General features: G+C 35.3%; 1 protein-coding gene across 3 annotated transcripts in view; it reads left to right on the top strand.

The window, feature by feature from the left end:
- Dhx15 (DEAH (Asp-Glu-Ala-His) box polypeptide 15) overlaps window positions 1–18,393 on the top strand; it is a 40,344-nt gene extending 21,951 nt beyond the window's left edge. The window contains exons 6-14 of one of the 3 annotated variants that reach the window (NR_104311.1): window positions 1,728–1,895; window positions 5,981–6,067; window positions 6,860–7,009; window positions 7,595–7,703; window positions 8,175–8,366; window positions 11,027–11,141; window positions 14,369–14,559; window positions 16,617–16,786; window positions 17,818–18,393. Coding sequence is in view for 2 of the 3 variants with exons in the window: in NM_007839.3 (NP_031865.2) it covers window positions 1,728–1,895; window positions 5,981–6,067; window positions 6,860–7,009; window positions 7,595–7,703; window positions 8,175–8,366; window positions 11,019–11,141; window positions 14,369–14,559; window positions 16,617–16,786; window positions 17,818–17,935 (1,308 nt within the window). In the remaining variant the exon portion in view is untranslated. Of the gene's footprint in view, window positions 1–1,727; window positions 1,896–5,980; window positions 6,068–6,859; window positions 7,010–7,594; window positions 7,704–8,174; window positions 8,367–11,018; window positions 11,142–14,368; window positions 15,273–16,616; window positions 16,787–17,817 lie in introns of those variants that run through there. The other 2 variants (NM_007839.3, NM_001042620.2) reach the window with 2 other exon arrangements.
- Window positions 18,394–20,843: the final 2,450 nt, after the last annotated feature.

Below are 20,843 nucleotides of genomic sequence, written 5' to 3'. Positions count from 1 at the left end.
TCATTCATTGGGGAAAGGAAGGCAGGAAGCCTCCTGTTTTCAGCTGTGTGCTGGCATGTTGTGAAATGAAGTAAAATTATAGTTGTGAACTCTAGATATGTTTTGAGTTTGAAGACTTTCAGCTGGTTTGTTTTGCATAGATTTATTATGTTAAAAGTCTTTCTTAGTACATGAAATGTAGACGTTAGGCTTATCAGTTATCTGTTAATGTGTGCTGGGATAAGCAAATCTGAAATATTAGGAGTCTAATTTTCTTTATTTAAATTTTTTCACTCTGATAGGGATCTTAGCTCCATGTTTACATGCCAGCAGGGGCATTCTCATCTATGTAGAGCATTTAAAAGCCATCTTTTTCTTAAAAAGACTTTACTTTTTTTCTTTTTTTCAAATAAATAGCATTGATTTTTCATTTTCTAGAAACTTGATCTCAAAACAAACTTTGGATTCTTAAGAGTAATTTCCTTCTATCAAACAACCTTAAGAAATTTGCTATTTTTTAGTTGGCAAAAAGGGTTATTATTCTATCCAAGAATTTTATATTTTTTAAAGTTTTCTTTTTAAATTTTGTGTGTACGCATGCATCAGATGTGTACCTTGTGTTCTCAGGGCCAGAGCAGAGCAGGTGGGTGTGAGCTACCATATTGGTGCTAGGAATAGCCAGTAACTGCTGGCCAACCTCAAAAAATTTTTTTTGTTTACCTTTATTTTATGTGCATTGGTGTTTTGCCTACATGTATGTCTATGTGAGTGTGCCAGATCTTGGAGTTACAGACAGTTGTGAGCTTCCATGTGGATGCTGGGATTTGAACCCTGGTCCTCTGGAAGAGCAGTAGTTCTCTTAACAGTAAGCCACCTCTCTAGCCCCAAATTTATATTTGGCACAGAAACTATGTCGGTTTAAAATCATTATCAGGAGACCTAGTTTGATACAAAACCAATTTACCTGAAAAATCCTTTTATTTCTCTTGATGATATTCTTTGAGTAAACAACTTGTTACTGTAGCTGTCTAGTTAATGCATGAAAGATTGTTTATTAATTGTTTAATCTATTTTCAAGTTTAATTGCTTCAGCAAACATTTATTGTCCACCATCCACCTTCCTTTTTAAATCCATTTGCTGCCTCCAGAGCTGCTGCTCCTTTCCCAAATGCATTTATTGTGTCTTTCTTTAAATTTGTATTTAATACAAATGCATTGGATTAGTTTGCCATGGTGGAGAATATTCTGAAGTGGCTCTAAGGCATTTGTGTCACATACTTATGAAATATCTATGTTGATACTGTAAAGGTGCTTGTTCTTATTAGGCACAATGAAGCAATTCTTCCATATAATTGCATTAGTGATATGTGACATTAAAGCCTAATTGCTGTATTTTAAATATCTAACACATCAGTTTCTTTTAGATTGTGAAAATGAAAAGGTTATGGGTGCAGTTAAATATTCCTGGGTGAGAAATTTCAATTTTAATAAAATTTGTTGAGAATTAATTAGGATGTCTGAGTCTTCAAGAAAAGGGGTATGGAATGCAAATATGGTATTTACATATTTGGCTCAATACAGAAATCAAAATTTCTTTGGTTGTTTCAAAATCACACTGAAATTTAATTTTGGTTACCAAGTTTGAAATAGGTTATCCATGAAATGAAGGCAGATTATAGACGTGTTGAATGGAATGCATATGAAGATGAGTTTTGTTTTCATACTCTTTTAACATTTTTATTTTGTAGGAAATTGATGAGGCCTGTAAGAGAATAAAGCGTGAAGTTGATGATTTGGGCCCTGAAGTTGGTGATATTAAAATCATTCCATTATATTCTACACTTCCACCCCAGCAGCAACAACGCATTTTTGAGCCACCACCTCCAAAAAAACAGAATGGAGCAATTGGAAGAAAGGTAACATTAAATACTCTCTATAGCCTTATTATTAACAGTAGAAAACCTATGAGATACCGTCACTCATAAATTAGAAGCTAGATGCCATGGTACATGTCTATGGCAGAAGAGGCAGGATGATAAAGAATTTAAAACTAGCCTCGGTTATGAATGGAACCTGCCTAAACAAAAGGAGTTAGCACCAATTCAAGGCAGCCTTGCTTGGTCTGCATAGTGAGACCCTGTCTCCCAAAAGAAAACAACGAAACGCATAATCACTGCCATCAGCCATCCAAAGCAGGGATGAGCGATTGGCCACACCAGTAATCTGTATTTCAGAAGAGAAGGAAAATGTATTAAATTACACTTTTGTTTGTACCCTTTAAGAAAAAGAACTACTTTCTCCCACAGAGGTGACTTGTTCTTAGCAGATGGTAGAATATTTAGGATGATCTGAACAAGGAAGGGAAAGTTGGCCAAATATTGTCTTTCTCCTGTTAGATATGACAGTCCAAAACTAAGTGACTTTTTTTTTTAAGGTTTGTGCTTTGTCCCCTTCTTAGAGTTGACTAAGAGAATAGAATTTTAAGTCGACAAGTGTTAAATGTTGGCTCTATACAGAATCTGAGACATTAATCACACTGAATAAATACATGAAGTCCTTGAAGGCACGATTCATATTAATATTGTTTGGTAGAGGGATAGTAGTTTTCTTGGGTGAGGGAGCAAGGGTACTCCAACTGAGGCACTGTGCTCAGTACCACTTTCAACATAAGTTAAGATGTTAAAATTGAGGTCTTAGTAAACTTGAAAATAAGACTGCACTGTTGAAAAATACCAGAGCATGAATTCAACTTGAGAAGGTTCTTGCTAGTTTCTGACCTACTTAGCGCTTCATTGGGTTAAAGTTCCCATCAGTGCATTCTTTAGGACATATATTCTGTGGTAGTTAGTATGCTGTCCAGGAAGAGCCTGAAGGACTAAATTTGTGGTGAAAGTATTTGTATTTTGTATATTTGTCATTTTACAGTGATGATTTATTTTTAATTATTACACTAAGCTCAAAGTTACGGCAATATATAAAAACAGAAACAAGAAAAACTTAGTCTAGACTGGTCTTGACAGTCATTCTACTTGAGTTTTCTTAGTGTAGGAATAGCGTGTATGAGGCACCATTCTAGGCAAAAATAGGTTTTTATCCTGTTGCCTAAGCTATAGCTAATTACTGTTAAGCCTCAAAATGCGAATTGCTCAGTGAAATGGGACATGGCCCTTGTGGAGATGGTTCCATGGTTTTGAAAGGAGGGTTATTGATCCCATTATTTAAAGATAGTTAACCACACACGCTAATAAATGTCTTTGAATTGGAGGGGAATATTCTTCATGTTCTGGTGGCTAAAAAAAAAAAGAAAATTAGCTTAATTTAGGTAATTATTGTGGACAAACAGTATTCAAGCAGGGCAATCCAAGCTCCCTAAATTCTATTTGAAGAGCAGTTAGTGAACTAAATATTGGTTTTATTTAGTTACAGATAACTTAAAAATTTTCACACTGATGCCAGCTGACTGAGGGCTTATTTTCTACTACAGCAGTGTACTTTAAGAGAGTTTCCTAGTCCTGAGATTTTAACACTTTGCTAATTTTGAACACATATTACAAAGTTATAGTCCAGAACATGCATTAACATTCCTACTTTCCCCAAGCAAATCCCTTGACCACTTGAGGATCACTTTGCTGGTTAGTTCCTAATTGACTGGTGAGCTGCTACATCCAGATCAGGTTTACTACTTGCTTTACCTGGTTGAGGTTGCAGTACAGCTCTGTAAACCGTCTCTTGCGTATGCTCATTCATATGTGTGTGTGTGTGTGTGTGTGTGATCTAGCTGCACCTGCTGTTTTCAGATTTAGTGGTCAAATCTATGGAAACAAGCTTCATTCTAACAACTATTGTGAAAATTGTCCCTTTTTGTTCCTAAAACTACTACTTTTTATGGCTTTAAAATCCTGTCCTTTCTGTGGTAGAGACTTCAGTGACTATCAAACAGAAGACCCAGGAATTTGAAATATGCCTAGCAACAGATACTTAAAAGTTATGACATGGAACTGTATTTGTATTTCTAATTGAAGCAGGAAACCCTGCTCCATAGTTTTGGTTTTCTTTGTGTTACTTGTGGGCATCATAATCTTCAAATACTAAATTTTAGGAAAAAAATATAATTCCCAAGTTTGAAGTTACGCCCTGTTCTAAGAAGCATGGTGACGTTTACACTACCCATTTCCTCTTTTTGCGCACAATGTGAACCTCCATCTATTCCTCATATCCAGAGGGTGTATGCTACTTGAAAATTGATTATCAAGTGACACCAGTGTTTATGTTCTAGCATAGATACTCACTTGTAATTCCTTAAAGTTGGTAACATCGTGAACTTTTATCACATTGTATATTAGAAAAACCCTGTGAAATGTACTTTTAATATAACAAAATAATTGTCGTGCTTTGCTGTCTTAAATACATTCAGAACCATGATCTTTTTACTGAAGAAGTCAAAGGTACATGATTCTAGGTATTTATATGGCATTTCAAATATCAGATCTCTAATCTTGTTCCCCACAAACCTGTGTTAACTATAACTAGTCTAGTATGGGGAGTTTTAAAAAGCAAATTGACACTTAACAGTTATTCTGATACTTGGTTAACTTTGTTCAAGTACAGCAAAACTTACAAGAATAGTGCAGTGGGTTCTACTCTTCTTACCATTGGTGTTATTAGGCCTTGTTTCCCTTCTTCTAATTATTGATTGTATAAAATATGTGATCTATAGAAAGTGAAAATAACTTCTGCTGTTTATCAGTGTTTTTCTTAAGTTGGCCAGTGTAAAAGACATTTTTATATTAAAAAATTCTGAAATACTTGTTGCTAGATGCTAAGGTTTTCTGCTAGTATTTTGGGTAATTTTCCAGTTATATATGAAATCTATATTATCTAAACTAGTGAACATTAACACTGAATTTAAGCTTTTTGAATTAAAAGATTGCTCTTTTTTTTCCCGAAGTAAACGAATGGGGATGAATACAAGTTCTCTCAGTTCTTGTGTGTTTCTATAGTTGTACTTATGTATAAACCCTTGGCTAACATTCAGCTCCTATACTAAAAAGCTATTTTTATCTTCAAGTAGAAGATAACCCCATTTTAAATCTCAAAGCATTTCTTTGTCATTTACACTTTCAGTGTCTAACCTCACCTTGCAAATTACAAAGGCTATGTGGGAGCAGACTTTGATACATCTCTGTGAACTTCTTGAATACATGTCACCAAATGTCAGCATCACCATCAAGAAACATCCATTTCCTTTTGTTTTAGTAGAAAAAGTATTTAATGCCATTTCCCAAGTAAAACCAATTTGTCTCCCCTGCCCCCTCTTTTCTTTGACAAAACTTAATTTTTTGGACTTGCCAGTCAAGCACTCTAAGCTGAGTGAGCCCTCTCAAACTACTTTCTGAGGTCATTCTAAAAGCTAAGAAAAATGTACAAATTCTAGAATAGACTATCATAATAGTATGTGAAATGCATCAAGTATCATTCCCTGTAATTTTTTTTTTTTTTTTTTTTGCTAAATTACATACTCTTGTTCCTAAACCTTTTACATTTCATTGTGATGATCTGCCAATTCTTACTGGATTGTACCTTGGTTTTGTTAGTTTTTGGTTTTTGCTTTTATATATTTAATTTTGTTCACTTGGCCACTTTTATTTAAACTATTGGTGTCTTTGTGTTATATATGTAAAATTTTCCTTGAAAATATTGCCTGGAAATACTGGAATCCATGCTTTGTGAACTTTGAAGGGATAGTCAATCTAAGAGGTGTTATAAACTCTGCCTAGTAGTGTGTGTTTATTCCTTGGCTTTTGACGCCCATGCTACATGTCCTTTTGTATAGTCACTGTGCTTGATTATCATGTATTGAAAAAGAATTGCTATTTCAGATAAATTGAAATGATTAATATTACACTTTTAGTTTGTCTTATTTACTAGTTTAAAACTTCTTTTGTTAGTGATGGTAGTAGTGGCAGTTAAGTCATGGTAATTTTGCTTAATTTCTGAACAGGTGGTGGTGTCAACTAATATTGCAGAGACCTCTTTGACAATAGACGGTGTGGTGTTTGTAATTGACCCTGGATTTGCAAAACAAAAGGTAGCTATGGCTGAGGGTGCCAAATGCTTGCTCATCAAATAGCTAAAATAGTTTTTCAGGTTACTTCTCTAATTTTGGGTTTCATTTTCAAATGTATAACATGATACCTGGGTTCTCTCTCGCTGTCGGATTAATGCTGTGTTCAGTAATCTAGGCCACACTTTCCACATGGTCCAGTATAAAAGTTTTGTGTCCTTTTATGTATAATGATGGTGTTTTAGGCATATGGTCTCATGTATGGAGAAAAGTGGTAGTAATAGAAAATTGTGGATCATGCTTATGTAGATCAGCCACTTGTCCAGAATTAATTTATTTTGTACACCTGGCATACTTTTGGAATACTTTAATCCTCTAGGGAAAGGAGCCAGTTACTTCTAAGTGAACAGTTGCTAAAATGTTCAAACATGTTTTAGATAAGTTATTACATTGTAATCTTTAGGTGTATTATTAATAGAAAAATTTCTCATTAAAGTGAATACATGTGACTAACTTACTGCCTGTTCTTAAGAACAGATATTAAATTGCTGTCTGTTTGTCTTTCCTTGGGGTAGGGGACAGGCAAAATTTTTTACTAAACAACATAGCCAAATTTAAGTTAAGAAAGACAGATGTATGTATGCTAGTCTCTTGGAATGGTAGCCAGAATGCCTAAAAGAAAGGTAGACCATGAGATGAACAGTGTGGAAGCTGATTGTCACGGTCAGCAAACTGTCAGATATTTGACATTAATTGTGGCCTGCGAGTGTTGTGTTGGTTTTAATTAAGAATCATAAACTGTTTGCATTCTAATAGGTATATAATCCTAGAATCAGAGTCGAGTCTCTTCTGGTGACTGCCATTAGTAAAGCTTCAGCTCAGCAAAGGGCGGGTCGAGCTGGACGGACCAGACCTGGGAAATGCTTCAGGCTTTATACAGAGAAAGCTTATAAAACAGAAATGCAGGTAAGGAGTAATGCTATACCATGCGCATTTAGAACACTGAACATAGTATTCTAGTTGAAGAAACAGAACTTCCTTTATTTCAGCTAACCATTTTGAACAGTGGTTCTCAACCTGTAATTTGCCATCTCTTTTGGGATTCCATCCAAGGCCATCAGAAAACATGGATATTTATACTACAATTCATAGCAGTAGCAAAATTAAAGTTATGAAGTAGCAATGAAAATAATGGTTGGGGGGTCACTATAACATGAGGAACTATTAAAGGGCCGCAGCATTAAGGCGGCTAAGAACCATTGTTTTAGAGCCTTAAGTGCCTTAACTTTGCCCCAAATGATATATGGTATTGCGTATTGATACATCTGATTTATATTTAAGATTTCGAGTTGAGGTGGCTAGCTCCAAAGCTTAAATATTATAGAAGTAGTTGAAAAAATTATGAGTTTTTTTTTTTTCTTTTAGGATAATTTCAAGTATTTTTCCCCTGTGAGGTAGTTACATACAAGTTATGTAATGCCAAAGCAAGAGGTGTAAGGGGGCAAGGACAGAGAGTATGATGACCATAACATGCGCGTTTCCTTTTATTAGGACAACACCTATCCTGAGATCCTGCGCTCTAACCTAGGATCGGTTGTGTTGCAGCTGAAGAAGCTTGGTATTGATGACTTGGTACACTTTGATTTTATGGACCCACCAGGTATGACTGACAACAGCGCCTTCTATCAGCTCTGCTAACTGAAGAGGTTTCCCTCTAAATTCTGTAGATTACATATGCATTAAGTACACTTACCTTTTGCTTCCACTCTGCACTAAAATTGGTTTTATGGGGTAGTGTTAAAACTTAAAAGATGGTGGCAGTTAATGAATGAGATAAAAATGGAATGGAAAAATAATTGTCTGCTGGCTTTAATTTAGTCTTACTAAAGATATCCTAAAGATTCTGGCTTCTAAATGTAGGAGTTATGGGTATTTCCCACAATGCCTGGCTTGAAAGTCATTTTAGTATGGTATTGTTTGCTTTATCTGTATTATTGAATTTGATGACAATTTCAGTTCTGAACTGGATCCAGTAATGAATGAAAAATGAGATTGCTTATAATAGTTTTCACTTTGTCATATTTTTGCTTACTTAAGACAACTCTTCTAATAGATTGCCTTTTTCTCTTAGCTCCTGAAACTCTGATGAGAGCCCTAGAACTTTTGAATTATTTGGCTGCTTTAAATGATGATGGAGATCTGACTGAATTGGGATCCATGATGGCAGAGTTCCCTTTAGATCCACAGCTCGCTAAAATGGTTATTGCAAGTTGTGACTACAACTGTTCTAATGAGGTCCTATCTATTACTGCTATGTTGTCAGGTAATAGAGGGAGAGGGACCAAAAACCCAGCTCTTCAGAGTTTGGGTGGACTTCCCTTCTGTTGGCTACTATTATTATTACTGTCATTATCATTATTATTATCATCATTACTACTACTACTCAGTATGGTAATAGATTTTACAGATAGATTTAAGGAATTTAGTTTGTTTCCTAAATACCTTTGTAAAAATTCTTACAAAAGTAAAGTTTTATGCACAAAATATAGTAAAACATTGGCTCTATTGAGTACAGACAGAAATTGCAATAAGAATAAATGCAATTGTAACTGCATTTTTTTCTTTAGATCCATTATTTTCATTTTAATGGTTTATTAAAAGTACTGAGTCCTTGTTACATTTAAATTGAGCCTTTCCTACATCTATGTGTATTCAGTGACAAACCTGAGTTTCCGATTTAGTGTCACATAGAAGAAGTAGTAATGTATAATTTGGGACTTAAAGTCAAAAACTTATTTTGGTGTTCTTTTACAATGGCAGTAAAACACCTGCTTAAAGAAATCTTCTTTTATAAACTTGAAAATTTTTAAACATTAGATGTTACATTGAGAAAATAGTGCTCTTTCTTAGTGGCAATAAACTTTAACTTGGAAATTAGATTTCCAGAAAGGAGAAGAAATACTGCAACAAAAAGATTTTTTTTTTTTAAGCTAAAAGTAATCATAGTACTGTATACTACTAGTGTCAGTACTGGGAAGAACTGACTTTTAATTGCAGAGTGGTTTATTGGTTTTGATTACTTATTGCCATAAATTTAAAAATATGGAATTAATAATTGAGTTTTCTAAAAATAAAATTATGGCATAGTTCAGATGTATGGTATATTCTAATGGTGTGACTTTTACTTAAGAAGTAGCTAAATGTTTTCTTGCAGAGTTATGACTGATCAGACTCAGAGCAGATGGGCAGGGCAGTATCAATGCTTTTAATAAATTGTCTCATTTGCAGAGGTGGTGGTAGGTTGTTGTCTGCCTTGCTTATATGTTTGTTATATTCGCCCGTTGTATTTCTCCCAGCGACTTTAGTTTTTAGAGAAAGGGGCAAGAATTATTAGATAGTGTGCTTGTGTTATTTGCTAGGATTTGTTTTCCTGTAGGTTTTTATTATCAGACACAGTAAACAGTGCTGTTGTTGTGTTTAGAATATTAGTCCTTTACAGTGGCCATTGTGGTGAGATTGAACTCCTCAAGCTAGATATTGGTTTTATGTGTAGTAGGAATTAGCGAAAGCTCGGGCTTGCTGGTGGTCGTCTTTACACTGTTGAGAATGAACATACAGAGTGTTTTATTTTTAAGCAGTGTTATAATTGAAATTGCAGTGAAGGAAGAGTCAGGACAAAAAGCAGTTAGAGCTTGTGAAGCGTTTTCCCTCTTTTCTTTTTTCCTCATTAGTTTGAGGTTCTGTTAGTGTTTAGAAGCTGAGCTGTTTCTGTACTTTTATGAGTTACCTTGCTTCAGTTACATTAGCAAGACCTACAATGCTTACCGTGATTGCTTTGGTGTCTTTTATTTGGCTACTTTGGCATCTTAAAGGGGAGAACTATATGCGAAAGAGTAATTTGGTGCTGTGTTTGATCTCATTGTTGATTATTCCCATTTTCTATCTGAACTGATCATGATTTTTATTAGTAAGGTTATAAGAGCTTCAAAATATATTGAAAAGTCCCAAGCTTGTTAAGTATTTATTTTGATACTGCTTTTTATAACTATGGAATTGCTAAAGTGAATTAAGGAAGGTTATGTTTCAAAATAATGTAGCACATATTTTGTAAGTTTGTGAATTAATCTTGAGGCTCTAAAAACAACTACTGTAGTTCAATATTTTGATGACCCTTGAAATATTGACTTGTTTCAGACTAATTGTCAATTCTTTAATATTGGATTTACTTTTATATCAATGCTTGATTCAAAATTTTTTAAACTTGGGGCATTAGTAACTTATTATTTTTTTTTAATTATTAAAATGCTGCAACATTAGACTGAATATCCCAGCCTTCTGGAATTTTCTTAATTCTAAGGCGGTTTAACCTTCCACCACTACTGCTATTATCAAACCCAAGATTTCTTGAATTTTTTTTTTTTTAATGTTTACATATGCTTTTGCTTACCGGTGCTAATAGTGATACCCACCAGTTGGTAATAGCCACAGATTTAGGGAAACAATTTTGATAGAAATGTGGCAGTAGACTGGTTGTTTTAGTTACTCCGTGGGCAAGTACAGCTTCCTAACTACAGCCATTCAGTGGGTTGAGTGGATGGCCTTTTGAAAATTTACAGTTGACTAAAAGGCTATTGATACCATACTTCTGGTTATTGGTAGAGCTATCAGCACTGGTTTTTGAAATAAGTTGAGCTTTCTAGTAATTTGATGGCCTTCAGAATAGCTGTTTTGATGCCTACTTTTAGATCTAGTTAAAATAATCAGGTACTCTGTAGCTTTGAAACCCTCTTGTCTTACAGATGTGGTTAGGTGATGTACCAAATCAAGGTAGTAAACAGTCCAAGATGCAGTTGGAGGCCATCCTGCCCTGCCCTATGCTCTGTGAACTGACCTAGCTAGGCCTTGTTCCTCTATCTGTGAATGCGTGACTCATCGATATGGGCGTTTGTGTTGGGCCCATACCAACCTTGTTTAGTCCCACAGTGTTTTGTTCGCCCCACGGAGGCCAAGAAAGCTGCAGATGAGGCCAAGATGAGATTTGCCCACATAGATGGAGATCATCTGACACTGCTGAATGTCTACCACGCTTTTAAACAAAGTAAGTAAACTTAGGTTGAAGGTGTACTCTTATGTCTGAATGTCACTTGCAATGTAGAAGATGTTTTTTCATCTCAATTTCATTTATAATCTGTGACAAGGTTCGTTAGAAAAACTCCTGACTAGCATTTAAAGTAGAATTGCCAACTCTTTCAAATTTGTTTAGGTTTATAATCAAGGGAAAGAGGAACAATGAAAGAAAACTTAGAAAATACAGTGATACAAATGAGATCTGTATAAATTTACTGCCAACATAGAAGAAATTGTGATACGCTTCATATTTTATTTCCAAATGTCATTTTTTTCAGTAATTTTGTATTACTTCATGTAATCTTCACTATCATTTTTATAATAAAACTAACAAATTGAACAAGCATTCGGTTTGAGTTCCTGTTCTCAGTCATACTACAAATGGTCTGTAGAAGTTCACTTGCATTGTTTCTCACCTATAAAATTAAGATATTAGTTGCCCACTTAGTTATTAAATTTCTCTAATTTTATATCAAAGCAATTATGAAATTCAAATATACTAGTAGTATTTAAGTATTTTGACTTTTGGGTAGGTGAGTTTGGTGAAAATATTAAACAATTGATATCCAAAGATGTCTTACTCTGCTTATTGTATTAGCAACAGAAGCCAGAGGTAGAAAATGAATTAGAAAGTAATATTAATTCCCTAGAGGCATGGTTTTTAATTAAATGCTTCTAGTTACTAGGAAGGGCGTGGTAAGCCTTGGTGGGTTTTAGACCTGTGACTCTTGTGTCTTTGTGTTATACCAGAGGCAGTAAAGGTACGTGATAGAACAGATACTTTCAAAGTAGAACAGTCAGTCTTACTCACGAACTGCTACCTTTTAAAATACAAGCTTTTGGGGCTGGATAGATGACTCAGTGATTAGGGGCCCCTTTCAATTCAGTTCCCAGCACCCACATTGGATTACAACTGTTAATTCTAGAGCATCTGACGACTTGGGCCTCCCAGTAGCTTACCTGCTCACACACAGAATAAAAAATAAAACAAAATGCAGTTTTTAAAAACAAAACTCTCAAATCACCATACTATTATTTGAATGTTTCATGTTCCATTTATTGAGATTTTTTTATCTTGTAAATACAGGGAAGCTAAGATGTCTTGTTAATAAAAATGACATCTTAATATCTGTACAATGTTTACAGTTATTTTGTAACACCTTTGTAGGGAGGCCTCATTCTAATAATCTACAAGTGACTTGCCTTTGAATGTTTAGAATAGCTCTTGACTAGCAAGCATCAGTTTAGATTTTTCTCTGTCCCATTTAGTTCTTTGTTTTTGTTTTTTATCAATTTAGAAATAATGGTATCTTAACTAACATTATCATTTGATTGGTCAGTTGGTTAGTTAGTTGATTTGTCCACGCAGACATTAAACTTGGGTAATATGTTCTTTCTGAGTAGCTAGGACAAGAGATGTGTTTAACCACACCAAGCTCTTGTTAGTCTTTGATGCTTGAGTTTTAAAGATTGGGAAACTTTAAAAAGCTGCTCTTGATTATGGTATGCAAATGAACACCTTAGAGATTTTCATTGCCCAGCTTTTGGTCATATTCTTTATTTGGAAGATGTATTTCATATTCCTGTTTGCTCTTAATTCTAAAATGGCAGTGTATTCTGTAAAATGATAAGCCTGTGTACTCATTAAGTCTGTTTAAGACTTGATGGACTTTTCAGTTGCTTGAATCCCCCAGCACAAAACAATATACTACAGATATTATTAGAGTAGCCGAGGAAGACCAACCTAGTTCTACATTTTTTTTAAAGATTTATTTATCTATATGAATATACTGTAGCTGTCTTCAGAAGAGGGCATAGGATCCCATAATAGATGGTTATGAGCGACCATGTGGTTGCTGGGAATTGAACTCAGAACCTCTGGAAGAACAGTCAGTGCTCTTAACCACTGAGGCATCTCTCTAGCCCTGGTTCTAGTTTTTAATGCTTTCTTTTTTTACACTTTTTCAGTTTTGCCACCCTCTCAATTTTATCAGTATCAAAAGATCTGTGAAGCAGATGATGCAGTTTTCCTGTGTGATTGTCACTAAGAATAGGCTACTCCAAAAGGATTCTTTTCCTTTGATATATTTGGTACCTTTTGAGCTCTTGAGTTGAATAATACTAATTGGAAAGTTTTTCAAGAAATCAGTAGAGAAATACCTTTTTGATAATAGGTAGTAAAAATTATTAATTCTTGGCATGCTTATTCATAATCCTTGGAAGACACAGATAACAACAAAATCTTGCTTGTCAATTGCTGACGCAAAGGTTGCTGCAGTCAGAATTTAGCATCTTGGTGTAGAGGAGGACTAGTTTAGGCGCAGTTAGAGAGCATCATGCTACTTGTTTGAAGTTCACTTCATTAATGTTGTATTTTATTTTCATCAGCTAAGGCTGTGATTTCTTTGAAAATGAGCAAAATCTGCCATTTTACCAAGTTCTCTGAATCTACCAGTGTCTAATAAATCCTTTGTTGGAAACAGCCAGGTGGCTGTTTATAGGTAAATAAATCAATTTGCTAAGAACCATTGATTCACAATCATTGTTTTACTATCGATTAGCCAGAAACCTTAGAACTGTTTCTTTGAATTCATTTGAACCAGGTTTATTGCTTGTTTTCTTTTAAAAGTTGATAATTAGCTGGGCAGTGGTGGTGCACACCTTTAATCCCAGCACTCGGGAGGCAGAGGCAGGCAGATTTCTTGAGTTCGAGCCTGGTCTACAAAGTGAGTTCCAGGAGGGCCAGGGCTACACAGAGAAACCCTGTCTCGAAAAACAAAAAAACCCAAAAACAAACAAAAAGTTGATAATTATTTAGAGAAAATGTATATAAATGTTCTCTCTTTGTTGTTTAGGTTTTACATCTTTCTCACTAAAGATTTTGTGTTATTTGTGGGTCTTTGTTATTATCTTTTTGTCTGTGGGTGAATGCAAGTGCCCCAGGAGACCAGAGGCTTCAGATTCCCCTGGACCTGCAGCTGCAGGTGTCCCAGTGTGAGCCATGCAACATGGGTGCTAGGAACCAACCTCTGGTTCTCTGGGGAAAGGCACACTCTTAACCACGTAGCCATTTTTCCAGCGCTGTAGCCTTTTTTTTTTTTTTTTTTTTTTTTTAAATAAAAAGTTGCCTTTCAAATTTTCTCCTGTGTGGATGATTCATGGTCCCCTCTTTTTCCTTCCTCCCCTCCTACGTTTTAGATCATGAATCTGTTCAGTGGTGTTATGACAACTTCATTAACTACCGGTCCCTGATGTCTGCAGACAATGTACGCCAGCAGCTATCAAGAATTATGGACAGATTTAATTTGCCTCGTCGAAGTACTGATTTCACAAGCAGGGACTATTATATTAATATAAGAAAAGCTTTGGTTACTGGGTATTTTATGCAAGTAAGTAGTTAAACGACCAGGTAGAATTTGCTTTTGGTTTAGTTTGAGTTAAGAGTGTATAAAATTGGTTCTTACTGTTTTGTCTAGTTTCTTTAGATGACTTATTTATGCAGAATCATGTCTAATGAGTAAAAGTTAGTGCCTTAATTAGCTAAGTTGGAAGTTTTGTTTGTTAAGATATAATTTTTAAAGTACATAGCTTTTGTAACTGGAGTCTTTGTTGTAACACATAATACTTTGGCCATTTCAGGTACAAATATAAATGTTAGCCCTTGAGTTTTGACAAATCTATTAAAGTTTCTCAAAATCTTGGTCTTAGTTTAAAGTGTATTATGTATTAAAAGACCACCAGTGAAGTTGTTAAATGCATGAATCCAAAAGTCTACAGTTTATTTTCCTCTTTAAACTTCTCCACATTATTATTATTTTATATATTGACTGTATTGCCTAAGTGTGTGTGTGTGCGTGTCCACTGGAAGAACAGCTAGCTCTCTTAAACTATTGAGCCATCTCTCCATTCTCTGTTTCCACATTTAACTAACTACATTGCCTTTGTGTTTGTACACAGTACTTATTGGTATTTATGACTAACTTGGAGCACTGTAAAATCCAAGTGTCCTTTAGCTATTCTGAATTTTTCTTTATAAGTTATTTAATTTAAATGTATGTATTAGAGGTCATTGGAATTCGAATAAAAAAGCAAATAAATACCCTTAGTAGGTTTTTAAAATTTTTATTATGTATGGGTATTTTGCCTGTATATCTGGATAACTTGCATGCCTGGTACAGGTAGAGGTTTTCAGGTACTCTGAAATTGGAGTTAGAGTGGGTTGTGAATCACCATGTGGGTGCTGGGAATTAAATCTGAGTCTCTTGAAAGAGGAACAAGTATTCACTGCTCAGCCACTTCTGTAGGTCCTGAAAAATCGAAGGGTCAGGTAAATCAAAATGATGCTTGAAACTATTCTGCTAGTTAAATTCAAAATACATTACGTGAGTTGAAATTGCTCTTTAAACTTATCTCTCATGCTTCTTTATTCTGTCCTTGGATGTTTCTTAAACCAGTTACATTAGCCTTAAAGCCATTTGTGTTCAATAGCTAGAAGGAATCTGGATGCATTTGGTTCCATATTATGCCTGTAAAGTATCTGTCTTTGAATTAAAGTATCAGAAAAAAAGTGGATTGGTGGTTTTGTGAGAATGTCTCACAAAAGGGTGACTTTAAACTCCAATGGTTCTTTGCCTTCTGAAATGCTGGGGTGGCAGGTGACCTCTAATACATACATTTATATACTAGTATGGACTAGCTTTTTCTTGGTATTTCTTAGTTTTTTTCTCTGACACGCACACGCACGCACGCACGCACGCACGCACGCACACTTGACTGATAAATTTAAGAACTGTAGTATCCTAGTTAGCTCCTATTCTAAGAAGCAGCAACAATTGAAGTGGTACTTGACACCTAGTATATATTCGTTATATATATTTACTAGTTGTCATTAAGTCATGTGCTATGCAGAGTTGTAGAGTTGGGAATGGCAAAGACTCTTGTCCTGCATTATTAGTTGTTAGGTATCATGAATATAAGTGTATAATTAGGAAAAGAAAATATGAAAGAATTATGTGATCTTTCTTTCCCTGCTTTTTCCTTACCCCTTTCTTTTCTTTATAGGTTGTTGCTTTCTTTTTGCTTAGATTTCTTTTCTTCACCTTAGTTATGAGTGTGGTAATATTTGTCTACTTTGTAGCTAGTGTGTGGTGCGAGACATGCCTGAGATAGAAATGAGTGGTTGAGAGCACTGACTACTCATCCGGAGGACCTGGGTTCAGTTCTTAGCACCCACATAACTTCTAAGAACCAACTGTAATTCCAGTTCTAAGGGAGCCAACATTTTCTCTGACCTTCTCAGGCAGCCACATATGTGGTACACAAATTGGCATGTGAGCATGTATGCACACACACAGTAAAACAAACTCAATATTTTTAAGTTTTCATGTAAATATCCACATACTGTTTGCCTAGTATTTCACTGTAAACACTAATTATTTTGTTTCAGGTGGCACATTTAGAACGAACGGGGCATTATTTAACTGTGAAAGATAACCAGGTGGTCCAGTTGCATCCCTCTACTGTGCTTGATCACAAGCCTGAATGGGTGCTTTATAATGAGTTTGTGCTGACGACAAAGAATTATATCCGGACATGTACAGATATCAAGCCAGAATGGTAAGGAAGCACACTGTCTTCAATTTTGATTTTAGTATTTTGTTGTGGGTAGAATATGCTTAGTAGACATATCCTTGCTCATTGTATAGCTTGAACTTCTCAGCTAGGTGTGTATATTCTTGTACGTGGACCTAGGATTAACATGGTATGATTTGTTTTTTTCTTTTGTTTCTTAAGTCAGTGTTCTGGTGAGAGGACAGTGGGAATATTAGTGTGGGCAGGGAGTTGAGTACCATCAGGAATTTCTTGGTGCCATTTTGTGGTCTCTGTTGGCAGATGTTTGTCTTTTTAATATTTTACTTGGTTTAAGTATTTTGTCTTTATTTATTAAATGTTGAGGGGTTTTTTGACCTATGTAAAGATAAAAATTATATCAAATTATTCCCTAGCATATTAGCTTCTAAAAATTGTAATTAAGACAGGTTGTTCAATTTTTAGCAAAATGGTACCCTTGTGATTTCCCTACCACCACCATTTTTATAAGTTATGGGAATGTCAGCCAAGAGTGGACAGGAAACCATTTATGTTGGTTTGTCTCACTTACTATTTTGCGGCTTCCATCCATTACTGATTTATGGCTTTTGACACTTCAATTGTTTAGAACATTACCCTTTTATTATGTTTTGCCAAGGGAAAACAGTATAGTTTATAAGATATACAGTTTTATATTTGTAGTTCTTAATACTGATAATGAGATGGAGTTATTTGACTATCAAAACCATAACCTTTAAAATACAGGTTTAAGTGTAGGCAAATGAAACACTAAATAGCTTTTGTCTTTTCATATTAATGTAAATAAAGTATTAGAAAAATTAATCCCGATCCTGTTTCCAAGGTGGTAAGTTTACAGAAGGTTTATACTTTTGCTAAGCTGATATTTCTTAAACTGTGTTAATAAAGATATGATTTTAAATCTTTTATCATTGATTTGTATTTGAACATTTGTCGTCATTCAGCAGCAGTATAATTATTAGCAACTCTAGTACTTAAATCTTGATTTCATAACTTTCCCCCTCCCCCATTCTGGACAGGTTGGTGAAAATTGCCCCTCAATATTATGACATGAGCAATTTCCCACAGTGTGAAGCAAAGAGACAGTTGGACCGCATTATTGCCAAACTTCAATCCAAGGAATATTCACAGTACTGAATTCAATGCTTAGAACTGAAGTTATTCAGAGGACAGCTTTAAAAGATGAATGAAGTCAAGTTCAAGTTGTGCTCTTCATGTTGGTTCAATAATGGCCTTTATTTGAAAGCTTTTTAATTTTTCTTTACAGTAAATATTCCATTCTGATTTCATAAATTAAACATTTATGCCTCCCTTTTGTGTTGACACTGTAGCTCATACTGGAAAAGTCGATCAATGTTTTGCAGTTTATTGAAAGTAGTTCTATATATAACAATGTTATAAGCATTTCTTTAGAAATGGTTGAAAATGCTTCTAAAATGTGATTATCGACCATGGTATGCATGATCGTTGTAATTGTTGACATTCCTTTTAGAAGTTGTGAAATGTTACAACTTGTGCTTCTGTAGACACAATCTTCTGTCTCCATACAGAGGCACTGACTTCAATAAAGTCTATTTATACTAATCTTGGCCCAAGTCCTTCTGTATCTTTTATTCTAAGAGTCTCTATAGTGAGTGGCTGCTTTTCTTTTTTCATTGTAATTATACTGTTACTACGTATTTAGCGTTTTTTAAAAGGAGTACTCCTTAGGTACAGTAGCCATTAAACCTGGGTTTTAAAGAGCATAAATGTAGCACTTTCTTAGGTTAATCAGTATGTAATCTAATGGGATAACGTGTGTAATATTTTTTTTTGAAATTGGATCCCCAGAGACAGAATAATGGAAGAATGGCTTTGTCCTCATTCTTAAAGCTCATTTCATAAGGCTGATAGTTTATTACCTTATTAAATGCGTTGTGTCAGGTCTTACTGTACTGAGGCGAACAGTTTAATCACTCTAGCCCCTAGCATGTGTTTGTATTGGATAGGAGGGAACAGTGTTCTGGATCACCGTCAGTTTTTACTAAGTATTGACTGTTGGCAGCTTTTATAATGTAATTTGTATAGTGTGTTAAAATGAGAAGTTGAGCTTCCTATCAACAGGCAGGAGACAAACTAAAATCCTTCCGGAACCAAAAGGAGCTGTTGATGTGGCCAGTCAAAAGTACTGCAATAATTTGTCTTTCACTTACAGGCTAAATAGTTACTAAATTTGGATGTGCCTTTCTCTTGTTAATTTGCTTTGCTTTGCTTTGTTTTAAAGTCTTGGTGACCTGCCATTCACTGTAGACTAGATTGGCCTCAGAAATCACTGATTCTCCTATCTCTGCCTCATTTTTTATAATATGAAAGGAAAATGTATAGTTGTGATCTGATGACGTGTCAGTTTCAGGTGATTTGAATACTTTTAGTGCACCTCTTATATGGTGCCTAGTGGTTCAGGATATCTAGAAACCACATCAGAGAGATGAGGGGAGAACGGTACTGACTCATTGACCCCGACAGTAAGAGAAAGAAAGTTAAATTGTTTCTGTCTTGTTTAACTCTATTTTAAGAGAAGATTAGAACTGTATTATTAGAGACTTTCTAGCAGAACCTACCTGGAGGCTATGAAAAGTACTCAGGTGTACCTAACAACCTAGACTTCTAGGGCTGACTCATACACTTCATAGAGAAGCTGATTAGAAGTCCTTCTTTGTTCTGGCTTATCGGCTCATTGCTCATTAATTTCTGTTACTCCTATCATTGTTATCCTACCGTTGGGTCTTGGGGATTGATCTCAGATTGTTGAGTTTGTTGGGACGTGTCTACCTGATGGTGCATTTTACTAGTATAAAATCAGATTTAATCCATATGAGATGTAAAATTGACTGGCTTGGTAGATACTTATTTATACACTGATTATGGTTTGTATATAATACATATTAGAGGACTTGGAGAGGGAGCCTCACTTCAGAATTTTTTTACTGGTTCCATCACAAAAACGTGCATTTTAAGACTTGTGAATACAATGCTTCATAAGCAGCCATTACACAAGGGTATTGCCACCAGTAAGACAAGCATCATCCCAGGCTATGGAAACTTGACTTTTACTTTGAATTGTCTCAGGCCATTTGAACTCAGAATAGCAAAAGTGTTCCTTGGTAGTCTTCTCATTGTTACATAGATAAGATGAACTTAAATCTGAGTGTTTGGCAAGTGTCCTATACTTTATTTTTAAATTACTATGTGTTGGGGGTTTTTCTTCATTAAATTGTTGTAGACTCACTATTTACAATTAACAGATTGTAGGTATTGGAGATGGAATATTGTGGATTGAATCTAGGACATACTCCACCAGATTTATATATCACACCTAGACTAGAGTAGATTGAACCTAGTTAAGAAGTTAGAAATGCAAGAACACATGATAGTCAACTTTAAGGTTTTTGAGGAGGAGGGAGAAAAAAATGTATGAGTGCATTGGCCAAAAGCCAGTGTCAGAAGCCAATCTTCTACACTACTTATTCCCCACCTTACTGTTTTGAGACAGGGTCTCTCACTGGACTCGCAGTCCACTGATTGCCTAGCCTGTCTGGTCAATGAGCTGTGGCTATCCATTTGTTGGTCCAGCTTCCTCCTCTACTCCTGTGTGGCGAGGGTTACAGATGATGAGTATCACAATGGCAGTGTTTTTATGTGCTTTGGGGAATCCAAACTGGGGTCATTATGCTTGATTGGCAGGTACATTACTGACTGCTAGTCCTTTTATAAATGCTCTAAACCATTGTTCAATTAAGCCCTAGGCATTGTGTGAGGCTATCTTGAAAGGTAGACTGGTACTATCCAGGATGGTCTCAACATAAGGTCTAGTTGACTTTAAAAATTTGTACAAAGAACTGTAGAGTCAGGTGCAAGGAACATAGTAAGAACCAGAGGCAGATCAGTTAAAAGTAGACAAGTCTTAAAGGCACAGGAGTGGAGCCAGAAGGCAGAGGAGTAAGCGAAAGTCAGTGTGAACCTTTGATGATTAGTAGTCTAGCTAACATGGTTTTTAAAGTTCTGC

This window comes from Mus musculus, chromosome 5, assembly GCF_000001635.26.
Source record: "Mus musculus strain C57BL/6J chromosome 5, GRCm38.p6 C57BL/6J".
In the NCBI taxonomy this organism is placed as follows: domain Eukaryota; kingdom Metazoa; phylum Chordata; class Mammalia; order Rodentia; family Muridae; genus Mus; species Mus musculus.
Note: the sequence above shows the minus strand (reverse complement) of the source record. Positions and strands in the feature narration are given on the sequence as shown.